Below are 25,800 nucleotides of genomic sequence, written 5' to 3'. Positions count from 1 at the left end.
ATCATTGTTCAATTTGGCTCAAAATTGAGACAAAATGACGATTCGTTCACACGATACTCTATTGTCGCTTACTCTGTCTAGGATTGCTGGTCCTGGTGGCGATAATCCAGTATGTTCTGCAGTCTGGTGATGACGCACACGGCTCGGATAATAACTCTCGCCAGCTCGGCCAATCGGTATTCATCGGCCTGTCGTCCGTATCGGTGTCCATAGTCGGCAGCACCTTCCTAGCCTTGTCCGCAAGGCTACAGCCGACACCCGACTACCAATTATTAAACTGAAATCAAGCAATGGTTATTACAGTGGCGGTACACAAAGAAAACTTTTGGAACAAATTCAACCTTGAGATTGACCAAGCCGATTGTATGATGTGCAATGGACAGTGTAATGTGTTGTGTGGTAATCGCACGATCGGGAAATCAACCTACGCCGTTTTCTTCCCTTCGTATTACGGACCGCCCATACTGTCGCTAGAAATTAAATGTACTCTTCATTTTCTTCACAAATTGAGCAAAATTAATGAACGAAAACGTACATTTTATCTTAGCCAAGTAGAGTCGATATTTTCAATCCCATGTGACAAAGGAGTCTCTGAAATTATGCAAACCGAAGCTATAAACAAAAAAACAAACCTCTATATTTGCCATTTTTCCTTCTGAAGACGGACTTTTCGTGGCTGTAAAATATGAGATCACGTAAATTTATCCGACGAAATTTTAAAACAAGTACGAATATCCAGAAGAGGAAAGAGAGTCCACCGACACATGAAGCAGCGTCGCTGACCGATCTATAGTCATCAGTTATCATGATAACATGAACGCCATTGAGATTGATAACGTTATAAATTTTCCGCCTTCGCCGTTTGATAGACAATATATTCATCTGTTGACCTTTTCACACAGTGGCGGCGAGTCAGGTTGTCGATATGCTGAACGTCAATTTTTAACAGTGCAATGTTCAGGTTATGAAAGGTCGAATTTAATCGTCAACTCCTTTCGTGGACTTTGATGTCGACAGTCGTGGACATGGAATGGATATTCTGAAGATGAAAATGGCACTTTCTGTATAAAAGTGCACGAGAAACAGCATCATCGGGCGAACGCTGCGAAAAAAAAAACATTGAACCTGACTGTCCTCTCGACGGAAATTGCGGTTATCAGCTAGCAATGCAACATCGGCGGGGTCTTCTGGTCTTGGGTCTGGCCCTTGGATCCAGCTCTGTGCTGCTCTACATACTGTGCACGGCCACGGATTACTGGGTGATGTCGACGACGCGAAACGAGGAACTGAACATCGGCCTGTGGCGTCGTTGCAGCAACGCCACCGGATGTGAAGCCATCGGCACCCACGATGTCCCAGGTAAGAATGTATGGTTGTACTTAGTGTGACGTCATGTGACGCGGCCATATTTGTTCCAATACAAAGGTAGCTACACTGTCGATACATGTAGTCGGTGATAGATGTGTATTTTTCGAATGGAAATTAAAATAACATAAAGTGACTACGTCAGCAGATATCAGCACTGTCCGATCACAAGTACGGAATACATCATACAAACCTTTCAAAATTGCGTTGTTCACAAGATCAACCTCGGGGTGAAGACAACATGTACAAAGTTCATATTAGTGTTATACACACACACACACACACACACACACACACACACACACACACACACACACACATATATATATATATATATATATAATATATATATATATAATGTGTGTGTGTGTATGTGTGTGTGTGTTTACACATATTACACATATTACATATACATACACATATACACAGGTACATGCATGCCTACATACATACACACACAAACACACACACACACATATAATATATATATATATATATATATATATATATATATATATATATATATATAAACACATATATACATACACACACAAATATATATATATATGTATATATATATATATATATATATATATATATATATATATATATATATATATATATATATATATATATATATCGGAAACAGGCTAGAAGCGCGCGACAGCCCACGTTTCACTAAACTTATATTGGTTTACTGTAGATTTTGAGACTAGACGTAAAACTCACCAAACACAGCGCGGAGTAATTCAAACAAACAAATATATTGAAAGGCTATTCTGAAATACGTTTGGGAAAAGCAGTCAGACGTACCAACATTTGATCGACCTCAACGAGCGAGGAGAAAAAAAACTTCGTTTAGGATGATTCGGATTTTATCATAAAGTACAAGTTTAATCGTATTCGAATTTACACGGACAATGGCCACTGAGAATATAGTCCAAGACAATGGAAGCACCCCGAAATTGCACGTTCCAAGCTTCTGTTGATAGTTTATTCCACGAAACTTGAAATCAATGTCTTTCATAATCAAGAATGCAAAATCGGAGGTCAAAGTTCAAAGTCCGTAGTTAGAGAAGTACTTAACGATATATTAAATTTCATAATGAGCGCTATACCTTATCGGCGTTCACTTACAATGAGTATAAATTGGATTTTCGATACATGCAAAGTATTTATTCACTCTGCCACAGTGGACAGGAAAAGCGTTGCGGAAACTAGAGTCAAAGTGGTTGGAAATACTGCCCCGAGGCACATCTACGATGCCCATTGCAGTTAAAGAATGATTTCAGGTTTAATAACAGACATTTTCTTTCTCCGGTCACTTCAGGGTACATTCGCTTTTCTCGAGGATGTATGGTTGTTGCCTGTATCCTAGGAGGTCTCTCAAGTATGTTTGTGGTGGCCGTCGTTAGGAAATCTCTCGGCGGAAAGTTGATGGTAGCTTTAGGTTGTATCATCGCTATAACTGGTAAGTTGTTGTACCTGTATTTGGTTCACTGTTGCCGTTACTGGCGCGAGGCAATGATTTCTTCTGCGAATTTAAAAGTGTTTTTACTTAAAATGCACTGACTCAGACAAATGTTGTTATTCGGTAAGAAGTGGGGGGAGACAGTCCTGGTGTACGAGAGCATAATCCAACCAGGTTTTTATGAAAACGTCATTGGAAATGTTCACGAAAAAGTAATATGAGCTGCATAAAAAAATGATATGGTGTATGTCTACATGATATATCTCAAACAATAAGATGGGAACATCTATTTGTCTCATCACACTTCTTGTATACATACAGCTACCTACAACACAATGCAACAATCAGTCAGACATTTAAATGAGATGGCGCTTCATTTTTTTCCCTTTTTCACCAGGCATACTAGTTGTTATGGCAATTATTGGCTACAGCATCAATTGTATCGGGGACATAACTGACGATACCCTCTCCAAACATCCGGGACACTCCATCATTATAGGCTGCTGTTCTGTGCCCATGTCGATGAGCGGCGGCGTCCTGATTTGCCTCTCAGTACTTCTGCGTCGTCGATCGGGCTACCTCCCGTTGGAGACGGACTATGACGCCGATCCGAGCTAGGTGTCCGGGAAAATATTCGCGGGATGACATTATTTCTGGAGACACGCATTGGAAATTAGTGGTCGTGCTACTGTAATCTGGCATTCCAATTTTAAGGACGCTGGGACAATTCTCAACCCTTTCTGTACTTGACAATGGTTCTAAGCCAGAATGGCTAGTATGAAAAACCGATTTAATTTGAATATGCCAGGTGAAAAAAGGTGGTGTCGCTCAAAGCAAATTATACATTAAGGATAATATAAAATAAACAAATCACAAACAAAATCATTTGCGGATTGACATTTATTGCGACAGCCTGTGACCTGGAAAGTAACAGAATCGGCGTTGCTTCTTCATTCGTTGGTGTATTTAGTCCTTATCATAGAATTTTTCATTCATATTTCCTCCCTGTCCTTTCTCTGACCAGAATTTTCTAGCCGTTGGAGTGAAATTAATCCGCTTACCTAGTACGTATTAACGTTTTATACAACTTGGGTCTTTGGGAAGAATCATGTTTCGTGTTTTTGTAAACAATGTGAGTCACAGCATTTCCGATTGAATTATTTGACTAATTTTGTGTATTACATTGTATAATGTTGGTCACAATCATTACAATATTGAGTGAAAATGTCATTAGAAAGTTAGATAGTCACGTACGTGCACATTAGCTTAGTTGTATCCTCTACTTTGTCCGTATTTGTACCATCGCCACCATCACCATCACCATCATCAACATCATCATCATCATCATCATTTTGACAATATAATTATTACAATCTTTATTTCATTCTTCGGTTAATTTCTAGGCTTAGAAAGCTTTGTTTTGTTGCATGGATAATTCGTTGTCGGTCCTAATGGACTTGCCCAAAATATGTTCAAGTCCAGACAAGAACCATGCACCATATTGATGATCCCCGTCGTTTCAGCAAATAGATTAAAGAAGTGTTTTGCAAACTTGTTCTAACTTCTTTGGTTTTTCATTTCAAAACGAAGGCCTGATTCACAAACGGTGTAATTTTATGGAGCGAGCAAAACGTTTCATGCACGGTACTATAAAGTAATAAACTGTATCGATTTCTTTGTCGCTTGTGCTCTGTAGCTAGCAATGGGGGATTTGTACACGGGAGGCGCTTGCTTTAAACTGGTCCAACAATCATTTATCAAATATCACCTTCACTGCGCATGTCTTCCGAAGACGAGAAGTGTCACTTTTGTCAAATTGTTTCATATTCAGGTTTACCAGAAAACGTAGCCTTGTATAGCTTCCACCTGCACTTAGTATATGCATTCAAAGGCTTTCAATTTTGTAATAAACAGCAATTTGGCTATGGTGTTTTAATTTTAATTTTTTTATTTTTTATTTTATTTTTATCCATCGTTTATTGTATTGTCTTTTGATTTTGAGCTGTTATTTTAATCTGCGAATAATTACATCTCCCTCAACGAAATAACTACACTTGGCGAATAGATCGAATACCCGCAGATACATGTTTTATTCAGCAAAAACGGAATCGAATATATTGCAAATGTTACATTTGTAAAGCCTTACGAAAGTAAAGGCATCAATCTGTTATAGCACAAACTGTTTTCTTTAGGAAATGAAATTGTATATTTTTATGCATCTTGTGCAATCGTTATATTATATAGAAATAAAATATAAAAGTTTTGAAATTCACCATGTACCCAAGACGACTAAAATCTAGTCTCAAATGGACATATGATGATTTATAGACAGTATTGCCATAATGACAGTCACTGTAATCGTCGTCAAATCTACAAGTATGTCAACTTGATAATCGCAAAGTAATACAAAAATCCAGGGCCCGAATTTCTGATTTTACTGGGTATTTCAGCCTTTAGAAGATTGCAGCAGTTTTAGAAAAAGCACTCACATTTATTCCTCTTCTTAAATCATTGTCTCACAGTCTTACAATTCTGCTGTTGATATGGTTCTCAACACTAAAAAAGATAACTCGGAATACAAAAATCTATAATACCACGAAATGACCGTAGTATTCCTTTCAGCTGATTTGACTGGTTGTAAAAGAAAGCGTCGTCGGTCCCTTAAAGTGTTATCTGTTTTGGAGATGATACCACAGCGCCGGTAGCTGCCCTGTTGAGCCTACTAGATACAGTGCATCGCATATCTACAGAAATTTTAAATTAAGATGCTGGACCAAAGTCGTAAGCGTTGCCTGAGAATTCTGGCCGTGAATATTTGACTGATTTGTTATCGTGACATAGACAGATTCAACAGATTACAACCGAACTACAAAACCTTCTGCCTCACCCTTGTGAAGGGTAAGTTTATACCGCCCTCAGCGACGACGCTCCACCATCCGGGATCGAGCCTTTAACCCTTTCACCCCCAGTTCCCTGTATACAGGTCCAACTTTACCATAGAAAACAATGGATTTGGGACAAACCATGGTGGTGAAAGGGTTAAAGGGCCTAGAGCTGTATTGTTCGATTTTCTTTCACTGTTTTTAATTTTTTTGTCAACCTTAACTTCATATTTTACTCCCCAAAGCAAGTTAGATCACCTGCTATTTAGCTCGCCAACGCAGCCTGTTAAAGTGCACTGCTATTTACATTTTGAGTTCTCGTGCGGATCAGAATTCAGTGGCAACAATAACAATGCAGTTTACACAAGTACAAGGCCTGGCTGAGTTGACGAACTGAATACTGTGTATCTCAGCATGTTTTGGGGAGTCGAACAAGAAACTGGAGTTGACATTAAATACAAAAGAAATAGAGAAAAATCAAAAGTTACAGCTACTGCTCTTGAAAGTTCAAGTTCAAAGACCGTGGTCTATAATGGAAAATCATCTGATCGGAGCAGCTTTATCCTTTGATATAATTCGACACAGCAACTTTTGGCGCAAAATGTTCTCTGATTGTTTTTAAACTTTTTTACTTGTGTTCTAAGTATAGAGTATGTGTAGATTTGTAATTTTCTTGTTGCGTATGCTTTGTCTTTATTCCTTATAATTTATGAGCACGTTCTCGAATTAAAGAATAAAAAAAATTAAAAAATATACTAAGCACGCTTTCTAATCCAACTCGGATAATAAACGAGGAAGTAAGGCTGACAGCGTGTCCAAATGAATTTTGATGTAAAGATATGGCCCGTCACCACCTTATATTTATTCATTTATTTATTTTATTTATTTGTTGTTTATGGCCTTTCTCATCTGCTCTGAGACGAATCGGACGTAACAAAGAAAACGGGAAGAGAACGCGCCAGATCCCCACAACTGAATTTAATCTGACTGAGCATGTACCTGTGCAGTGTCCATTTCTGTGAGCGCGGGACTCGGCCCTGGTCCCCCTTCCCATGAGAAAAAAACAACTACTGGTCGTCTGCCGTCGTCTGTATCCCTGCGGGCTTATTTGTCTGCTGTTGGCTTACGTCACCACCTTACTGTCTTTGACCACCGCTGAGTGGTACACGCTCAGCGACCATCCGGCGTACTCGAATGTGGGACTGTGGACCGTGTGTTACAAACTTTATCCGCGATGTGATATTCTGGAATTGGAGCCTGGTAATTATTCATCACCTGTTCCCGAAACGTTCAATTAAATCGTATTGAGTTATTAGTTCTACTTGTGAAGTGAAGAATCATTATTTAATATTCGATAATCATAGATACAAAAATATCCATTTTTTTGGCGCAGCATTTTTCAATATTTCAGCTATGCACCTCGAAAGTGAAAGAGTTATACTTTTGCTCAAACTTTCCTGAATGAAGCATTCAACCAAATCAACAATAAAAATCGGGGGTCACCCTTCAAAGTTTGAAAAAAAGCGAAACAAATTACTCAACATTTTTCGATATTTGAAATTCAAAATGGCCGCCATTCCTATGTTGACTCTATGGGGAGAAATTAAATTTTGGATTTTCGAAAAACTAAGCCGGTGAAAGTTTTTCTTCCTCCAAGAGCTTTAAAATGAGCCCCCACAAGTGGTAGATCAGAAAAGAATTGTAGAAATTTGAGAGTTCGATTATATGTCCCTAAGGCGCGCGTTCTACCTTAAATTTGGTACATTCACACATTCATATTTATATTATTTCAATCCTGATTCCCGTATTTCTGCGGACACCGAACTAAAGCCATTTACCATAATATTGTTTCCCTAAACAGTGCACGTCTATGCTACCAGAGCATGCGTGGTGACGACCTGTCTTCTAACTGGTCTGGGCACCGTCATGGTGAGCTTTGCATTCGGCGAGAAAGTACCCTGGGTCACCGTCAGAGTGTGCGCTTACGCCGTGATCCTATCAGGTAAGTATGCGATATTCAATACTGATTTTGCAGCTATAGATGCAAAAGGGTTTCGCTAGTGAAAGTGCATAACGGGAGATAAAACGTTAAAGGGCCAGTTTTAAACATTTACTGCTGCACTAGGTGCTAACAATACTATTCGTAGGCTGATAATGAACCAGTAATGCTGACAAACCCTCGCTGTTAAATATATGTTCTGCGTTGGACTCAATATGTCGCCAATGAACGTAACTTTTTTTAAACATGACTTCTAAACTATCTGTTACAGGAAACTTTGCGACAAACCACTATATTTGCCATTTTTCAAACTTTGTGACCCTAGGACCATCAACCATCAAGTAATTTATTTTTAAGTCTCTCTCTCTCTCTCTCTCTCTCTCTCTCTCTCTCTCTCTCTCTCTCTCTCTCTCTCTCTCTCTCTGACATATGTGTGTACACTCACGCATAGATGTAGATAGATGGATAGATCTAATAGGTAGATATTATTTATATTTATTTATTTATTTATTTATTTATTTATTTATTATTTATTTATTTAAGCTATACCGACGATTCTGGCAACGTTCTTGTACCACATCGAGACCTCATCACTTAATTCCATCTATGGTTACAATATCGGCTATTCCTTCATCCTGTGTCAGGTTGCCATGCCAATGAATATCCTAGCCGGATGGAAAATTTTACACTATGGCGGAAAAGGTGGTAACATCGATCGGAGGGTTCCGTCTCCTCCAAACGTCCTTGCGAGAGTATGAACAGACAACGATCATCGTCTAGCTTGCCACTTATCAATTATTTTGACCAGTGTTGTCATTGCAACATATTTTCTTGCTCACAACCATTTATATGCATATCTGTTTTTATTCCCATTCGAATGATTTCAAATACTGTACTTTGTTTTATTGTCATGATATATTCTAAGATGTGTATGTGAGACCCCAACGAAATACTTCATAGTTCTAAAATCATATTGAAACACGGAAATCATGTGGTGATATCGCAAAGAGAGGTTAAAAATTTACATGAATGCAGCTTGTGTTGTTCAACGAATTCTCAAATGGACGTGACAATAAATTTTGTACACATGAGAGAAAATGCCGAGAGAGTTTGACCGGTTGACCTCGCTGTTAATTTTATTCAGGAAATTACAATAACAATGCTTGGTCGAATGACGCAGTGCCTTGAGGGTGGGATCACCAGTGGTATATGGGGAGGAGTACCTTCCCGATGGTGATAAGTGGTGCAGATTACCGTCGCCTAGGTGACTGGCGTATACGCGTGCCAAAAGACACCTATGGTTGATTTCCTGTTGACCATTCGGATGGCAGAGTTGCAAATACCTGGACTGAACCATTTGGTTTTTTGTGGTGTCGGTGGTACTTTGACAATATAAGTAAAATGCACATATATTGAGTTTATTGTCTTGTTTATGAGCGGCCAGTATTTCCAACAGCATAAATTATGTGCATTTGCCCTTGAAGGAATAAATAATTTTCGAATAAAACATCGCGAATGTAACTACATTCCTTAAGCTCGACGTACACTTAAGTGCCCCAAAGAACCATGAAATCGCCCGACTTTCGATTGAAGAGATGAGTTTTGCCAAACCGCGTATACAGAAAAAGTGGCAGATGACTTTATTTTTAGAATCATAGACAGTATAGCGAGATGTAAAAAATGTGAAACAGGCTCCCCACCTAACTATCCTAAATGTTTTTGTGTCGAGTTTGTGTTTGATTCGTTTCGAAAATGTGTTCCTACATTCTTATCCGATTGTTTGTGTTAATGAATGTTTGTTTCGCTTTGCATATTTGTAGAGAAGTTTTGGATTAGTGTGTACGGTAATGTTTTGTTTGTGTGGGGAAAGCTTATGGCGAGACGCAGCCGGACCTATGTTGTTACAAAAGTTGATAGAGTCGCCCTTTGACGCTTGCGTTTCGAAACCCGAGTGTGGTTTCTCATCAGTCGCAGTGTAGATTCTTTCCTTAGTTTGTGTTTGTGAAAATTTATTTTAATGCATTTTAGTGGTCTTGCTTTCCGATTAGCGAGGCAAGTATATTAATTTTGGTCACGTTGTGAGTCCGTTTGTGGTTCGGTTTGTTTGTTCTATATTTCTTTACTTCGGTAAATTTTGTTTTGACTGGTGTGTCTTTTAGATTTTTGCGGAGGTTTGTGAATTTTTAGGCAATAAGTACCACTGCGGGGTACGGATTTTATGTTTATTGGATCAAGATACTTACAAGTATCCTGGTTGATGTGCTTGTTCTCGTACATTTTAATTAATAGTTCATTTACTTTGTTTACTGTTTGTTCTGGCTTGTTGTGTATAATACTGAGTGTTACGTAATTGCCTTTCGCATTCGAGTACGTAATCGTTTGTGTTGACAATAACGAAAAACCGACCCTTGTCGAAGGGTTATTTTCCCAAAATTTGTCCAATGTTTGCAAGCTGTTTATCGCGATTCTTTTGGCACGCGACATGTTTTGTTTCCTTGTTTGAAAGGGTATCTCTAGAAGTGCGAGTTTAGCAGCTTCAGATAGCTTTCAAATTTTTGTTTTTTTGTTGTTCGTGGAGTCCAATTTGACTTTTCTTTGAATTGGTGTTGTTGCGATTGTTTGTGTCTCACGATGTAGCGTAGTCACATTATACGACTTTATTTGTTGAAATCCTGAGGTGGTTTATTCTGTTTGGTTTTGTTGGTGTCCGAATGAATTTTAAGGCTTTCGCCTAGTACTATTTTTCGGAGTTTCATAGTTTGAGCGATGATAGGTTGTTGTTGAATTTCATGTTGTTGTCGGCTTTTCTTTGGAAATAGCTGATTTATTTCCACGGCCATGTTTTCTGTTACGTTACTGTGATTGTTTATTTGTATTTAATGTTGTGTTTCAGTTGTTTGTTATGTGTACGATTTTTGTTATTTCTTTTAAGTGTTTGTGTGTTCTATGTCATCTTATCGTATTTTTTGGTAGTTCCCTTTTTTGAGTATTTGGTGGCCCTGAAAAGGGCCGCTTGGTATGGGTTTTTGTTAGCGCTTGGCGCGTTTGTTTTGGCGATAAGCCTAGCTTTTTATGCTTCTTTTCGCCGATTCGATGTGCTTGGTGAGTAGGTGTTTGCCGCCTTCTTGTCACTGTGTGTGCTTACATGGACAGTCTGCATAGCCCTTGAATGTGGTCTCGATTTTGATCAAACTTACAATTTAGGAGTATATATCAAAACTGATAAATGATTTATGTGATTACTGTAGCTACAGGCTACATTCAGGACGGGCAGCGACGGGCAGTAATTAGTAGGCAAAACAGGTGGTTTTCACCGTGGGCAGAACTCGGTGCAATGATACTGAACATTAATAGTAAGCCTGTCACCTTGAAGGTAATGCTGTAGGTGAAACAAGGACACACGATGGTACAAACAACACCACAAGTGAAACGTACACACAGAAATACACGCGTTCCTACGTTGTGCCTACCCGGGCCACGCGATTAAAATATGACTGATACTGCTGGATAGTGTTAATTGGGTCAGTAAACAGTCAATTAATAGTTTAATTGACTACCTGGGTGATTGGCAGGTCGTGTCCAACGACGCATATGCAAAGCAGGCCAAAAGACAAAAGCCCCCAAAGTTATTGACAGCTGGCCAGGGGTCACCATGAATACGTAATGAAGCTTCACTACGCAGAAACTACGTAGTCAAGCCCTTCTTAACCGGTCAAACTCTCTCGGCATTTTCCGGCATGAAGTTTTTTTGCAGTAACGACAAAGAACAAGTAACATTTGAGTTGTGTGTGTGATGGCGCTACAAATATCATTAAGCCCAAAGTCTTTCCCTCTGAGCCTTGCAGACGCAGTGAGTGCTCCCGGGACCGGGCTGCACATCCGGGGCCTGTGTCATTCTAATTCGACTGATGTGTGCCATATATATTACACAAAGTCTCCATACTCGAAGATAATATCCGATATTCAAAGAAAAATAATATTCACCCCTTGAACATATCATAAATTATGTAAGTATTAGGATGGCAACAGGTTTGTGATAATTTTCTGACACAGGTCTGTGGATATAATTCAATATATTTAGATACTGGCGCATACAACACGTGACGAAATGTATAAAGCTGATCATGAGCAACAGCGTCTGAATTTTGGAATCATTTCTTACAATATGTCTACACTGCCTGAAATTTTGATACATATTTACTTTACATATGCATGAGCTACTGATATCATAAATGTTAAGCAATGATGAATGATAAATTATATACTAGTACATAACAAGTCTCACTTTGTCCATGTCAGTTCAGCTCTATGATTTCAGTTTACTCCGAGCAATACAGTTGATTTTGGGCTACGGATGCTAGTACATGTCCGCTTTATATTAAACAAAAGCATTATGCTCGCCCAACGACTGAGGCGCAGATGCAATGGTCTGTACATTACAACTCGGTACACAAAATACCAATGGAAACTAGTGTTCGACCACGTGGGTGGAGGGACACAGCCTGTGGTTCGACGCAGCTGGAATTGGCTTTAACTCGGTGAGTCGGATATCCATGCAGAACAGCCATCTGTGTTTAAACTTGGTTCAAGTCCGTGATTGCCAAAAAATAAAGTAACTTCATTGAGCTTCAACGCACAAAATGTTATTTTTTATTGGAAAGGTTTTGACTAAGATTCGCAATAACACCTCGCGCATGTTTTCACGCTTGTGAGAGGTACTATGTGTAGTAGATTTGCGCATGCGTGGAGTTAACGTGATCGGCAATTTCTCCCGGAATCGCGATAACTTCACTACATGATGGTCAGAAAAAAATAGTTGCGATTACTCTACAATATTGCATTCACTAATTTAGTTAGATGCCACTTATTCTACAGCGGTGGCTGTCTAACTACTGAATGTTAAATAGATAAATATATGATTCAATTAATAAATTAAATTATTTAACTAAGTAATTAGAGAGGGGGAGCAAAGACAACGACAGACAAACAGTCTCAGAGAGTAGGACAAAGACGGCCAGAATGAGGCAGGCAGACAAAAAGACAGACAGACAGACAGACAGACAGACGGACAGACATGCACGCGGGACAGTGACGGTAACAGACAAATGCAGTCACCATCATGTATAATAAAAACAGAAGCACAAAAAGCAATATTTATGGATCTGTTTGACCTTTAACCTTATACGGTTATGATATTAAAAACACAGCGAGCTATAATATCTGACATACAGCGTCGAGTAAATCAATCGTTATCATTTACAAGTAGAATCCTCGTTAATAATTGTATGAGTAGTGTAAAACATGGACCACAACACAACTCATCATGTCCCCTCGTGGTTTGTTACGATGTAACCACAGGAAGCCGATTCTGTCCCTCCTTGAGGAGTAGCTGAGTAATATACGTCATACGATGGGTTCTCAGCTCCAGTATCAGTGTGGTTCTGTCTGTCTGCTGCTCGGCTACTTCGCAACGCTGGTGTCGCTGATCACGTCACACTGGTACACCCTGGCCGATCACCCGCTGTACTCGCACGTAGGGCTCTGGACGGTCTGCTACAAGGATTATCAAGAATGTGAAGATATCGAGCTGGCCTCTGGTCATCATGGTAAATATATCCACCCATTGTCTCGGTGATTAAAACAGTACTGTTACAATCCCCATATGTGAGACTGGAAATGTACATCAACAAAACAACTGTTATTTTCTTAATATCACTAAACTTTAGCGTGTCATATTTTTTTTATTATTTTTTTCTCCTATATACAATCAAGAAATATTTTTATTGGCTTATATATCAAATTTAATATTTCATGTGCGACTGTGCCATCGTCAGTATATAAATATTTACATGCGTGCATTTATACCCTGTATAATGTCACAGATTTTTGCATGCCTAGGATACCAAACCATTTATACACTCGGCGTCTAGTCTGTTCTAAATTCGTCGCTTACGATCATTTAACGCAAATCGCCTTTATCTCCTGACATATTGCAATGACCACAGGGCACGTCTATGTGACCAGAGCATGCGTGGTGGCGGCCTGTCTGGTGACAGGCTTGGGCATCATCATGGTGACCTTCGCGTTTGCCGATCAAGTTCACAAGGCCACCTTCAAGATTTGGGGATACGCCGTGGTCTTCACAGGTAATCGACAATTAAATATCCAGACAAACATGCACGCAGACGAAAAACGGATGAGAATGGATAGCGTATAGCAACGCTGACCTTATTACAATTAATTAAGCGTATAATCATGAAGAGACATACATACAATGGCCTCGTTTTCGGCACTGTACATTTACACTTCAATTTTAAGAAATGCAGCCCAGTCGATTTGTGTTCTCTTTCGTTTGCCATGCGGAAAAGGTCAAGATTATGTTCATGCATAGACCTCTGCTCCATGTAAATTTCACCGCGTAGTCCGTGTATATTGCAGTGCGTAGTGCGTGTACATTGCACTGCGTGGGCTAACAGTCCATCATGTCTACTGTAAGTTCGTCAATCTGTGATATGTTTGATTGAAAATCATAGTATTTTATCGAACCAAGTGTCCATTTTTACATTTTATGTCCACCATATCCACTAACATAAAGATCGTAAAAAGCGAAAGAGCTACGTAGCATAGTGAGCAAAATGAAATCGTATCCGAGCATTAAATATTTCGGATGGGGTGGAGACTGGAGTATGACGTAGACAGAAAGATAAGATCCTAGTATGGGACAGAGCTGAAGAGTTCAGTCTAGAAGAGTGCATCAAACAGCATGCACAGACTGAGAATGGTAGAAGTAAGGATTTTTTACGAGGACGAATGGGGAAAGAATGTAAGCTGATAAAATGTGATAAGTTTATACTTCGTTTGCAATGATAAGCTAGTTATTGAAAGGACAAGAATTCATTAAAAAAGTGGCTAACGAAATGACAATACAGATTCTGAAAGAGAAACGAATAGAAAGGAGAAAGCAACCAAAATCTGGGACTGATTTACGTGACACTTTGCAAAAAAAAAATTATTTTTCAAAACAAAGTTTTACCAGCAGTCTTTTTATCGTTCTCTCTGCGCATATCTTGCTTTTAATTTTAGTGTATTCATTTTGTCATTACTTTTGAGCAATCTTCAAATTCAACACACCAATTCAAATTATTAAAATCAGACAGTCGGATATCCAATCCCTATAACATTATTTTTTATTTATTTATTTATTTATTTATTTATTTATTTATTTATTTATTTATTTATTTATTACAGCGTTACCGACGCTAATGGCGACGCTATGGTATCATCACAGGACGTCATCGCTCAACGCAGAATACGGTTACAGTGTTGGATTCTCCTTCATCGCGTGTCAGGTTGCCATGCCAACGAATATCCTCGCAGGATGGAACCTTTTACGATTTGCTGGAATAGGTGATAACATCGCCGAATTGCGCCACCATTTAGGGACTTGGCGGGAATATAGACCAGTAATGACTATGTAGTGCGTTCAGGATTACAATTTTGAACGGGTCTGACCAGACGATATTTTTTTTCATTCGTTTTTAATAAATATATATTTATACTTTGTAAATGTTTTGAGCGCCGACCGAGATTTGTGCTTGGTCAAGTTCATTTGGTTGGAGGCGATGAACGCCTTGCCAGCAAGCATATCCTAGATAGTTGCTTAGACAACATTGACGAATGAATGTCCTTCTACCGGCGTGTTCCACTTTATTATCAAATAACGTTGACTTTTTTCAAATGTCTTCCTAGGATTTTATACTCACTGAGAATTGTTTTCATTCCTTTATTATACATGTAATAACATAAGACGTATCATTTGAGTAGACGTATCATTTAATTTGAGTATGGAAATCGTCGAAACGGGCCTCGCTTGACGTGAAGAAGGAAGGTCAAGGGTCATTGTACAAGTTTTGGTACTAGACAAACAAATCCGTCAATATTTGAAACTTCATAAATTTCGTCTATATTTATACGTTGGTTCTTTCACAAAAGGCGCGGCCATAAAAACTTCAGAGTCTCCGCAAGCTCACAAGTTTCAAAGTAAGTTCATGCAAGCATCATACTATCAAGGATTTGTTGAAACACAAGCAGGGAGCCGAATACCTGTCTTTGAGGTACATTATTACTGTAGCATTGTGGAACAACTGTTACAAGGGTATCTGTACCTCAGGTACTCTTAATGTATAATGCGCCTCCATAAAAGATATTTGAGCCTTTGTTTTCAACACTTGTCTACCTCTTCTGTGGCTTCATTTTAAAGGTCTTTGTCTAATGGAACTTTTCACCATCTTGGTTGCAGAAAATACAATTTCCCCATGGAGTTAACACAGGGATGGCCGCCATGTTGAGTTTCAAATACCGGCATGAATGTTGGCTAATTTGTTTCTCTAGCACCAAACTTTGCACGTTAACCTTTGATTTTTTTATTCAGATTGGTGAGAAAATGTCGATAGTTTCATTGAATTAAATATGAAACATTCGCTTTCGAGGCGAATACTATGCGATAGAAGACACATCAACTCAGCCCAGCAAGTATGTGGCCGGAGAATGTGGAATTCTATATTTTGCGTCCGAGCTCATGTATCGCCTAGGAAAAAGTAACACAAAAAATTCGTGCAGAATATTCCGTTGTTGACGATCTTCTATCGCAAAACCAAGTCATTAATCTCAAATTGCAACAACGTTAACTTCAATTGCGTACAGCATTTCATGTTACAATCATGGAACCTTGTGTCTATCTTTTAGAAGCACATTTTCACCGTGACAGAAATGAGCAGGTTGTACGAGAAAACAATCCAAAACTGAATCATTTGAATTTGTTGCAAAAGAACGAATTTCTGACTCCTGGGCTCAATCAGAGTTGCCACACTTGGGGTCAGATTTTGCTGAAAAGGAAAGGCAGAAGAAAACTCAAAGATCATTTTAAAATGTTTTGATGAATTAATTTGGAAAGTGTGTTAATTTTCTATTTATACAATGCGACGTATCCATGCTGTACTTGGAAATCCAGGGAAAATCTCTGATACGTATAAACAGAAGTCAATGATTGGATGCAGACTTTCATTTCAGATTTAATATTACTTCAGAGGATCCGTCATCGGAGATCGTAATAAATATAATGGCATTACACAATCCACTCTGTGGGGACTGACTTTAATTTCTGGAGATAAGAGAACTTCGTCGTTGCTGCAAACCATTATTCATTAAACGATAGCAGTTATATATTTGACTCCAGGGGCGCAGTACCAGTTGCGTTATACTGTATCACAAAACAGCGTTTGAGTAAATGTGTACACGTAGAGCAGAGTTCAATTTAGAATTTAGGCCGGAAAAGGTCGAAACACAGCGACATGGAATTGCAAAGTTACATCCAATCGATCGACCCGCTTGATGTACGCGTTAATTGAACCAGTGGAAATTATTTTATTTATTGAGAGAGACTAGACGACTAGACGGAGAGAGAGAGAGAGAGAGAGAGAGAGAGAGAGAGAGAGAGAGAGAGGGGGTGTGTGTGTGTGTGTGCGTGTGTGTGTTAGTAAGTTGGAGCATGAAGTATCCCATCAATCAATATTTTCACGCTGTTTTATTTTTTCTTAATTCATACACACACTTTCCGACATTACAAACAACCTTGTTATCTGATCAAACGTGTTCTGGACAATCTTGTATGCGATAAATCGTTTGATAGGCAAGCGGCCACATCTATGTCTGTTTGTTTCCCGATAGATAAGGATACTTGCACATTGTACTGCGTACAAGACTGCCAGGCCGTAGTGGAGTGCAAAGAAATTTATCGCAGGTCCCGACATAAGTCAGATAAGTAGATGTATCTGGCCCTTCAGACAGCTTGCCAGGCATTTTAAATTCACGTAAATAGCTACTCGGAACGATTTTAAGTGACTTCCAACTCGTTTAAGACTAGCTGTTGTACAAAAAGACTTCTTTATGAGACCAATTATTTTTCTAAATCCGTCCGTAATTGTGCAAACTCACAGTCACAGAATCTGCTGAATAAAGGTATAGCGTGTTATGAAACCTGAGTCCCAGATCAAACATTGTTGATGTATGACCACGGAGGCATATTTTTAGCACAGCTAACTGTTGTGAACGGCAAACAAACGACGTCGGAACTTCAATCTACTCATGTTCGTCGTCTCTTATATTGTTTACGGATTTTATCGAAGTACTACGAAAAACCATCCTCATCCAGCGGCTAGCATTTTTTTTGGCTTGATTGAAGTGTTTTCAGTGGAACCAGCTGTACTTTCTGTGTTTTTTGCCGACGAAATCAAAAGCGTTACTTTCCATTTGTGCGGCCACTTCGTAGCAACTCCACTAAACGAAAATCAACCGATGTAATTAGAGGTACCGTATAGGGTGGATGAGTATGGGTGTTCACGTAATGAACTAAACCGTGGCATGAATATTTCATGACTACCAGAGTTTTCCTCAGAATGTGAGGCAATCTGCTACACTAACTTGCCGTCAACCATTCGAAGATCGTCCATGTAGCCGACACGAACACGAAGTGTCTGTTACCGGCTACCAAAAACTATGAAAAATAGTAAAGAATGAGCTACAAAATCACTATCAGTTTTAAGTTGCAGGTAGAATAAGTATGTGCCTTAGTAAAAAATAATATAAAATAGTAGAAAGTGAAGAACCAGCTGAAAGTTAATTGAGGAGACCTTGACCGCATATCATTTGCATCTCATTGTCGGCTACATGGACTGTGTGCCCACCATTCGATGATGAATATACGAACAACTCGTCTCCCTATTGAAATCCGTCCCCAGCAGAGCTGGTGCTGCATTCAAAATATTTATTTAGGAAAAAAACTATACAATTGTCACATCAGATTATCGACTCACCAATGAATAAAATATAAACCGATTAAATACGTATGACGCATGTGTCTTTTAATTGGAAAAAAGTGAACTTTTAAGTGGATATTAAGTAAAGACATTGAAAGGTGGATATTTGATTCATAATGATAATAAGACAAATGCCAAGATTAATGTATGGCACGCGATGTTGCTCTCTAATTTTCTATGGGCAAAATTTATCGCTCGCATCGGTGGCAGCCCGGGCGCGACAAAGCACTACAACATGATTATTCGGGGGCAAACAGAAGAAAATGAGCGGATCTTTTTAGCACTACTAAATGAAAATGCGGCCGGTTATAATCCTTTGAGTGCTGTAATTTTTCCCACCAAAATTTTAGTGCAATATTTTACCAATTTTCATAAATTTTCCTCTCATTTTTTTATAATTTTGGACCAAATGGACATTACATTATATTGGCTACAGTTTTTTTTTCCAAAATCTGAAAAAAATTGACTGATATTATGTAATATAGATGACAAAAACTGACTTTGGCGCTCAAAGGGTTAATGCCCCTATCGGAGTTTTGAGATAATGTGCAGAAGCAAATTCAAATTAATGTACGGGAATTGTTAGATAATAGCTTGTGTGAGCAGAATATGTTTAATGCACATAATTTTAAAATTCATCATCATACTTCACTCTCCACTTTGTAGGGGTAGATATTGATTTCAAAAATAAATGCTACATACTTTCGTAAACATTTTCAAAGTGGACCATATTCTTTCAATTGCCATAGGATATTGCCATAGCAACTAGTTCACGCAAACAAAACATGGGCGTTTATCTTGGGCAAGGTGGTGTGGCCTGACTTCTTTACAATCTATTACCGGTGTCAATGCTTACAAGTTTTGTTGGTTTTTAGTACTCACTTTATCAAAATAGGACGCCAATATCTCGGAGTCGTGACTCTGCTCGACCCATATCAGCAGTTGCCGTCACAACGAAACGATGCGGCCCTGTGATAGGCAGCTCGTACAAATTAACCGCAAACGACAAAACGGACTGTTTTTTCACGCCGATCGATAGTCCGTGACAAGGTAAAAGACGACTCGAGTGGGGCGTTTTCTCCTCCAACTTTATTGGCGGGCATATTTTTACTTTTGTCGATCAAAAGGTAAGCTGATCGTCTGCTGTTCACCTAAACTCACCTTTTAACAACGTTAAAAACTGTTGTTCATTCTAAAACTTTCGACAAACTCGTCAGTTTACATGCAAATAATATTGTGTGTCGAGTATCTACCATGCTGGCGCCACGATGTAGAAGAAGTTGCAGGCTTTTGCGTCAACGATGCAGACGAAGTTTGGTTTTTTTGGCGGGTTGCGGGTGTACTTGTTATGGAAGCAGAAAATGTTTAAACTTGTGCGCAAATTAATTTTAACGGAATCTAACGATCATGCTTAAGCATAGACGGTATCAATCAGGAGCCATAATGCAAAGTTATAGTCTGAAACACGAATTACTTAAAAATTGAACGATAATTTTAAAATTCAAATTAAAATGGCTGCTGTGTTCTGTATGAACTCCCAGAAGGAAATGTACTTATGGAAACAAGAAAAATCTTCGTCTGCGCGGGCTTTTAAATGATGTCACACGATTACAAGATCAGAATGGCATGGTTATGATTTGAGGATCCGACAAGTATCTCCGGGGGGCATATTATATTTCCGTCAGTTCATTCTTGTTTTATTCCCAACAGCTTGAAGAGAAATGGGCAGCGGAGCGTCAAGGGGCAAGAATGAAGTATCTCCCGCGGAAAGTCATGAGGAAGGACGAGCAAAACAAAATGTCCTTAGCGGAGGCGATCACGGAAATGGGAAGAAGACAAACGTGGTCCAGCAATCAAATGCGAAGACTGCAAAAGTGGCGCCTAAACCTTTCGAGATAGACCGCAAAAAGATCGCACCGCGGTTATGCGAGTGTCCTCTTTGTACAGGGATCTTCAACTACCCCATCAAAGTACTGCCTTGCTTTCATTACTTCTGCATGCGTTGTATGAAGAACGTCCCTCGCAAGCGAGGTTCCAAGGGTTTCAACTGCCCTCTGTGTGAACAGAAACTTGACAAGCTTCCACCCGGAGGCATCGAGAACCTGCCCGACAACTATTTTATTCAGGACGTCATCGAGTACTTCGGCGCTGAGGAAGCGCTGCGGAAGTCGAGGACGTGTCAGCCGTGTGGAAGTAGAGCACCTACCGTGTTCTGTACGAGCTGTAGGGTGGCTTTCTGCGTGGAATGCAAACGGAAGCATAAAAACATACCACCGACACGAAACCACTACTTGAAAGGGATCGAAGAGTACCGTGAGGCCCTGAAAAAAGGCTCGCCTTTTGAAAGACCCGTGCAATGTCCACTGCACGGCGAGAAAGATCTCACTGTTTTCTGCAAGACCTGTGACAGACCGCTGTGTTCTGAATGTTCGGCAAGAGACCACCCGGTTCCCCAACACCAGCACGAAAGCCTCGATGAAGCGGTGGTAAGAAAAAGAACCGAACTCAGAACTTTAATGGAAAACCTGAGACAACTCCAGGCCAGAGTGAACAACAGAATTAAATTTCTGGAACGAGAAGATCAGGAAAACGAAAGCACGTACAAGCACGCCGTAGAGAGGATAAAGAAACGATCGGCGGCTGTGATGTCCACTTTGCAAAACGTCGGCGCAAAGGTGGACAAGAGCAAACGCGAACTCCTTGATATCGTTGACAACGAGTTCAAACAACGCGAGAAGGCAATTGCTAAGGCGGAGCACAGCCTAGACAACGGCATTGCGAAGACTAAGAAGTCGTATCACTCCGCCGCAAGCCTCCTCGACAACGGCGAGGGTGCCATATTTGTCTTCTTGTGCAGACAAGTGTTCAACGAGTACGAAAGCAACGAGTGTCACCTGGTTACGTCCACAAACATCCGGGAGGTCAGGTTCGTCAACAATCCCGACGCGATGAACATCACCATAGCAGCAGACATGCTTGGCACCATTGGCTGATTGCGCCTCAGAGTCGGGTGCGAGGCGATTTCGGATTTAAACAAACCGGAAAATCATTTGATTCCGTCCATAGCAACGTTCGCCACACAGAGAAAAGCAAAGGGCAAATTTATTAAGTTTTTGTGGGTTTTTTTTCCAGCTTCGTGTTATTTGATTTTGAAGTACACATGCTTGAATTGCAAAGAATGTAAAATGACCGAAAAGGACATCTGCCGATAAGATAATGGATATTTTCGTCTGCGTACATTAAACTTTGATCCCGGACGTATCTGTCGGTACCTGATACCATCAAAGTATAACAAAGACTTTTTGATAACGTCGTGTTTTTCGCCAGCTTACTCGATTAGATCAAACTTGACCTGTATAAGAGAACAAAGTTACGGTACATTGGCAACCTAACAAGTTCGCAGGGTGTTCAACTATGGTAATCTGAGGATGCATTGTTAACACGCCACAAACCTAACCTCTGATTTCAAGACTGCTGGAAGAAGGACATTAAGTTTTTAAGGCACTTCCGGGGCAGTACTACTTATATCATTGCTGATACCTTTTGAAAATCATATATATTTTACACTTGATAGTTAGACTAGTATGTTTTGAATTCTAGCGATCAATATTCCACTCCTGTATTGTTTTTTATATTCTTTCTTGTGTACATAAGAAACAAAAACCGCTGCAGTTGATTTTTTTCTTTGATAAGGCGCTTTATATAAAATTATTTGTTTGCTATCAGCATGCTTGTAGGTTTCCAGAGAAAATTAAGAAGACAACCACAGGCACTATAACAAATAAAAATAGTATTTTCCCAAGAGAAACCAAATAAAAATTGACCTCATGATAATACACTTGTGCTTTTGCCTGTTTGTGTTTTTTCCCTGGCCATCTGGTATTTTTTTCAAATATCCAAAGACGACAAGAAACAAAGAATTTTTTTGAAATGGCCTTAGTTCGGTTGTTCAGGAGAGCTCGAGGGTATTTGTACTTTAGCACATATGGAATAATTAATGTTCGTCATTCGTATCTTTGAGATATATACTTACGGTGTTAGGTGGGCAGAACACAAATTGTATTACAAAACAAAGCCTAGTGACGTTTTCAACACTGTGTACATGCCTGTTGTGATGATCTTGTCTTTAATCATGTAACTATTTTCACCCTATCGATGAAAAGCGACAAAGATCGGTATAAAAACGTTCGGCTTCGAGAAAACATCGTTTTGAGTAAAATTGCTTCTCTTGACCATTAAGAATCCCAGCTACAATATCATGTGACGATCAATCGCTGATTAATCGTTCAGATTATCACCCACACACCTTATCCTTGCCGTCATTGGTTGTCAGTTTACAAGCAGTGCTTTGCAGACGCTCAGCATGATGGCCGACTGTACATCGCAATTTATGGTTGCATCCCCAAATTGTCATCAGTGCATGACGATTGAGGTACCTTAAAAAACTTGACAATGTATGCAAGATTTTCAGTATTGGTTGCAAGGAGCTTGGTGTTGACGTTGGGTTCGCCGAGACAAAGACTAGTGCGGAGAAGCAGAGACTAAGGTCACCGCGTAAAATATGTCAAAATATGTCCGTACAGTTATTAATTTCACAAGTTATGTTTTCAGTGTAATTATAGTTTATTGTTCTATTCCCCAAAGCATATTGAGATATACAGTATTCAGATTTTCAACGTATTCTGTAGATATATGTAAACTAAATTATTATTTTTGGTAAGTAACTGCTTGACGTTAAAAGTAAACAACAAAATTTCATTTTACACGCACATAAATGATAGAGACCGCCGTGTTGACAAACTAAATAGTAGGTGTTTCATCGTGCTTTTGGAGTCAAAGGAGAGCATTCAATTGTTAGACAAATTCAGAATTCCAAAAAAATCTTTGAAATTTGCAGGTTACTAGCCATTAAAACCATGAAAGAACCTGCATATCCCAGTGCATAAATGTAACCGTTTGATTTTAAAGCAAGGGGTGGTTTCAAAACTCACCACAGTTCTCTCACAAGTATCCATTTCATTGTTACTATTTATCTTCTGTTATCAGTTGAGGGTGGCGTTCAAGTCTGAACATCTCTGCAATTACGGCATGTATATTTCATTGGACATAGCTGCTTTTAACTTCGAGTTTAGCGATTGTCAACAAACGCCCCTGTTTTGGTCAAACTTCAACTTTCGTCGACATTACCTGCCACCACCCAAACATTCCACCTGGTTTAATTGCAGCCTGGCCTAGCAACGGGCACGGGACAGTCAAGTCCTGTCCCCATTTCGCTTATTTCCTTCTCCGAGGCAAGCTTAAGGGGACACTTCTCTCCGCGTCACTCTGCCAAACTCTCAAGCCAGAATGCAAATCTGGCCCTATTCCAATATATATCTTTCGCGTTTTATGTATTTAAGTTTTTTTTACGTCGCAAAATTATTAATAAATTCTTGAAAGTTCAACTGCTTTGAGTATTTTGCGTGTTTGTTGATGGGTCAGTACCACTGCACAAACTGTATTATGGAACGAACTTGAGACAGAATGCGCAAAGTATTGTGGGCCATTACGTAGTGCCATAATAATAATATAGAAGAAATATCCGATTGGCATCTTTAGGCAACAAGCGAAAAATAGCAGCAAGATTTGCCTGTCATACTATGCACATATTGACCGGCCATTAGGGTAACAGCACATGCCAAAACAAACGCGTACGTATGCTGTTACCCGAACATAATTAGTCGATATGTGCCATTTGCAACAACAAATCATCGTAACGCACCTCGTCCGAACTATCTGTTGCGATTCGTTGATTTACGGTCACGTGTTATATGCCATTTTGACGTTGGTACATGCAAAGAGCACCTTACATGTCAGCTGTTTCCCAAATCGTTAACGTGTTGACCTTTCGGAACAACTGTTGACTGGGGGAATTTGAAAGTGGTGTCTACGAATGCGTATATTCTAGAATGAGTAAAGAAGGTTGAAGTGTTGTCTGCGACCGAGAGCTGAGGAAATTCTCGATTTTTTGGAAGAAAATTGGATGAGGTGTGTATACAAAACACACATTGACTGGCCATATTCGGGTAACAGCATACGTTTGATTTCCCTCAGGGCCAGAGAGTCACCCAAAACAGACTGCCAGAGTGTATACACCCAATAGATACGGCGACCCGACACACTTTGGCTATTGGAGGAAATATTACCTACGGATTTCTAACATGCATAATAGATATTATGTTTGTTGCGATAGAAACACCCAAAATGTGTGTGTACACTAGGCACTACAAAAGAAATCTTAGGGAGCCTTCAGTAATGACAGGGGGTTGTTCGGGGAATTCGAGAAGGGTCACTTTTTATAAACCTATCTTGGAGGCAGGGTCATTTTTAACAGAAGCTGATTTTACAGCCTGGCCTTCGATTGTCTATGAGATTTTTCCAAAATACAACGATTCTTTTAAATACACACACATTATCCACAAGCTTCACAAGCAAAGATGATGGAGTGGTATCCTACATTAAACACCTTGAACAGTTACAACTGATGAAAGGCCTGCGCAAGAGAAAAAAAACATATAGGACAGGTGGCAAAGTGTATATCAATTATCAACCGTCCATAAATGCACAGATATTGTTAGTTTTATATTGGAAAAAAGTGATTATAGTTTCTCTATAGACTACAATGTGCAGTGAATCAACATTTCGGTGAAATTACAAAATCAAATTTCTTACACACATGGACGTGCAACTACCCTAGTCGAATCATTTACATTAAAATGAATGATCAAACGTCTATAAATACTCAGATTTAGCTAATTTTCTATTGGATATACATAGTTTTCTTATAGACTACAATGTATTGTGCATCAACAGTTCTGTGGAATTCCAAAATGAATTTTCTTGTACACATATGGACTTGTAACCACCCTAGATAGTCTCATCAAGTACATTAAAATGAATCATTAAACGTCTATAAATACACTGCTTTAGCTAGTTTTGTATTGGAAAAAAATCTATTCATAGTTTCCTCATAGAGTACAATGTATGAGTGAAATAAAATTTCTTGCACACATTTGGAGTACCTGTAACCACCCTAGTCTAATATAATACATTTAAATGAATTATTAAACGTCTATAAATGCACAGATGTTATTAGTGTAGTGAATCAACATTTCTGATGAAGTCCATAAAACCCCAATTCCTTGTAGTACACACATGAACGTTTTACTT

The 25,800-nt window shown here is 39.2% G+C and overlaps 3 protein-coding genes and 1 long non-coding RNA gene across 4 annotated transcripts; 3 read left to right on the top strand and 1 right to left on the bottom strand.

Moving 5' to 3' along the window:
- Positions 1-80: 80 nt before the first annotated feature.
- Positions 81-771, bottom strand: LOC139125882 (uncharacterized). Its single transcript, XR_011550397.1, has 2 exons — positions 633-771; positions 81-277 (listed from the first exon to the last, which is right to left on the bottom strand). It is a non-coding gene; the product is annotated as an uncharacterized lncRNA (long non-coding RNA).
- LOC139125880 (claudin domain-containing protein 2-like) lies at positions 761-5,113 on the top strand. The gene is made up of 3 exons (XM_070691966.1): positions 761-1,359; positions 2,696-2,836; positions 3,234-5,113. Exons 1-3 carry the CDS (start codon positions 1,167-1,169, stop codon positions 3,452-3,454), a joined length of 555 nt encoding a protein of 184 aa, XP_070548067.1. The 5' UTR covers positions 761-1,166; the 3' UTR covers positions 3,455-5,113.
- A 7,830-nt stretch (positions 5,114-12,943) lies between these two features.
- LOC139126029 (uncharacterized) lies at positions 12,944-15,815 on the top strand. The gene is made up of 3 exons (XM_070692095.1): positions 12,944-13,323; positions 13,723-13,863; positions 14,966-15,815. Exons 1-3 carry the CDS (start codon positions 13,128-13,130, stop codon positions 15,193-15,195), a joined length of 567 nt encoding a protein of 188 aa, XP_070548196.1. The 5' UTR covers positions 12,944-13,127; the 3' UTR covers positions 15,196-15,815.
- Positions 15,816-19,585: 3,770 nt separating this feature from the next.
- LOC139125988 (E3 ubiquitin-protein ligase TRIM33-like) lies at positions 19,586-22,422 on the top strand. Its single transcript, XM_070692059.1, has 2 exons — positions 19,586-19,718; positions 20,302-22,422. Exon 2 carries the CDS (start codon positions 20,313-20,315, stop codon positions 21,582-21,584), a length of 1,272 nt encoding a protein of 423 aa, XP_070548160.1. The 5' UTR covers positions 19,586-19,718; positions 20,302-20,312; the 3' UTR covers positions 21,585-22,422.
- Positions 22,423-25,800: the final 3,378 nt, after the last annotated feature.

Source organism: Ptychodera flava (assembly GCF_041260155.1).
Source record: "Ptychodera flava strain L36383 chromosome 3 unlocalized genomic scaffold, AS_Pfla_20210202 Scaffold_26__1_contigs__length_13983176_pilon, whole genome shotgun sequence".
Taxonomy (NCBI): Eukaryota; Metazoa; Hemichordata; class Enteropneusta; family Ptychoderidae; genus Ptychodera; species Ptychodera flava.
Note: the sequence above shows the minus strand (reverse complement) of the source record. Positions and strands in the feature narration are given on the sequence as shown.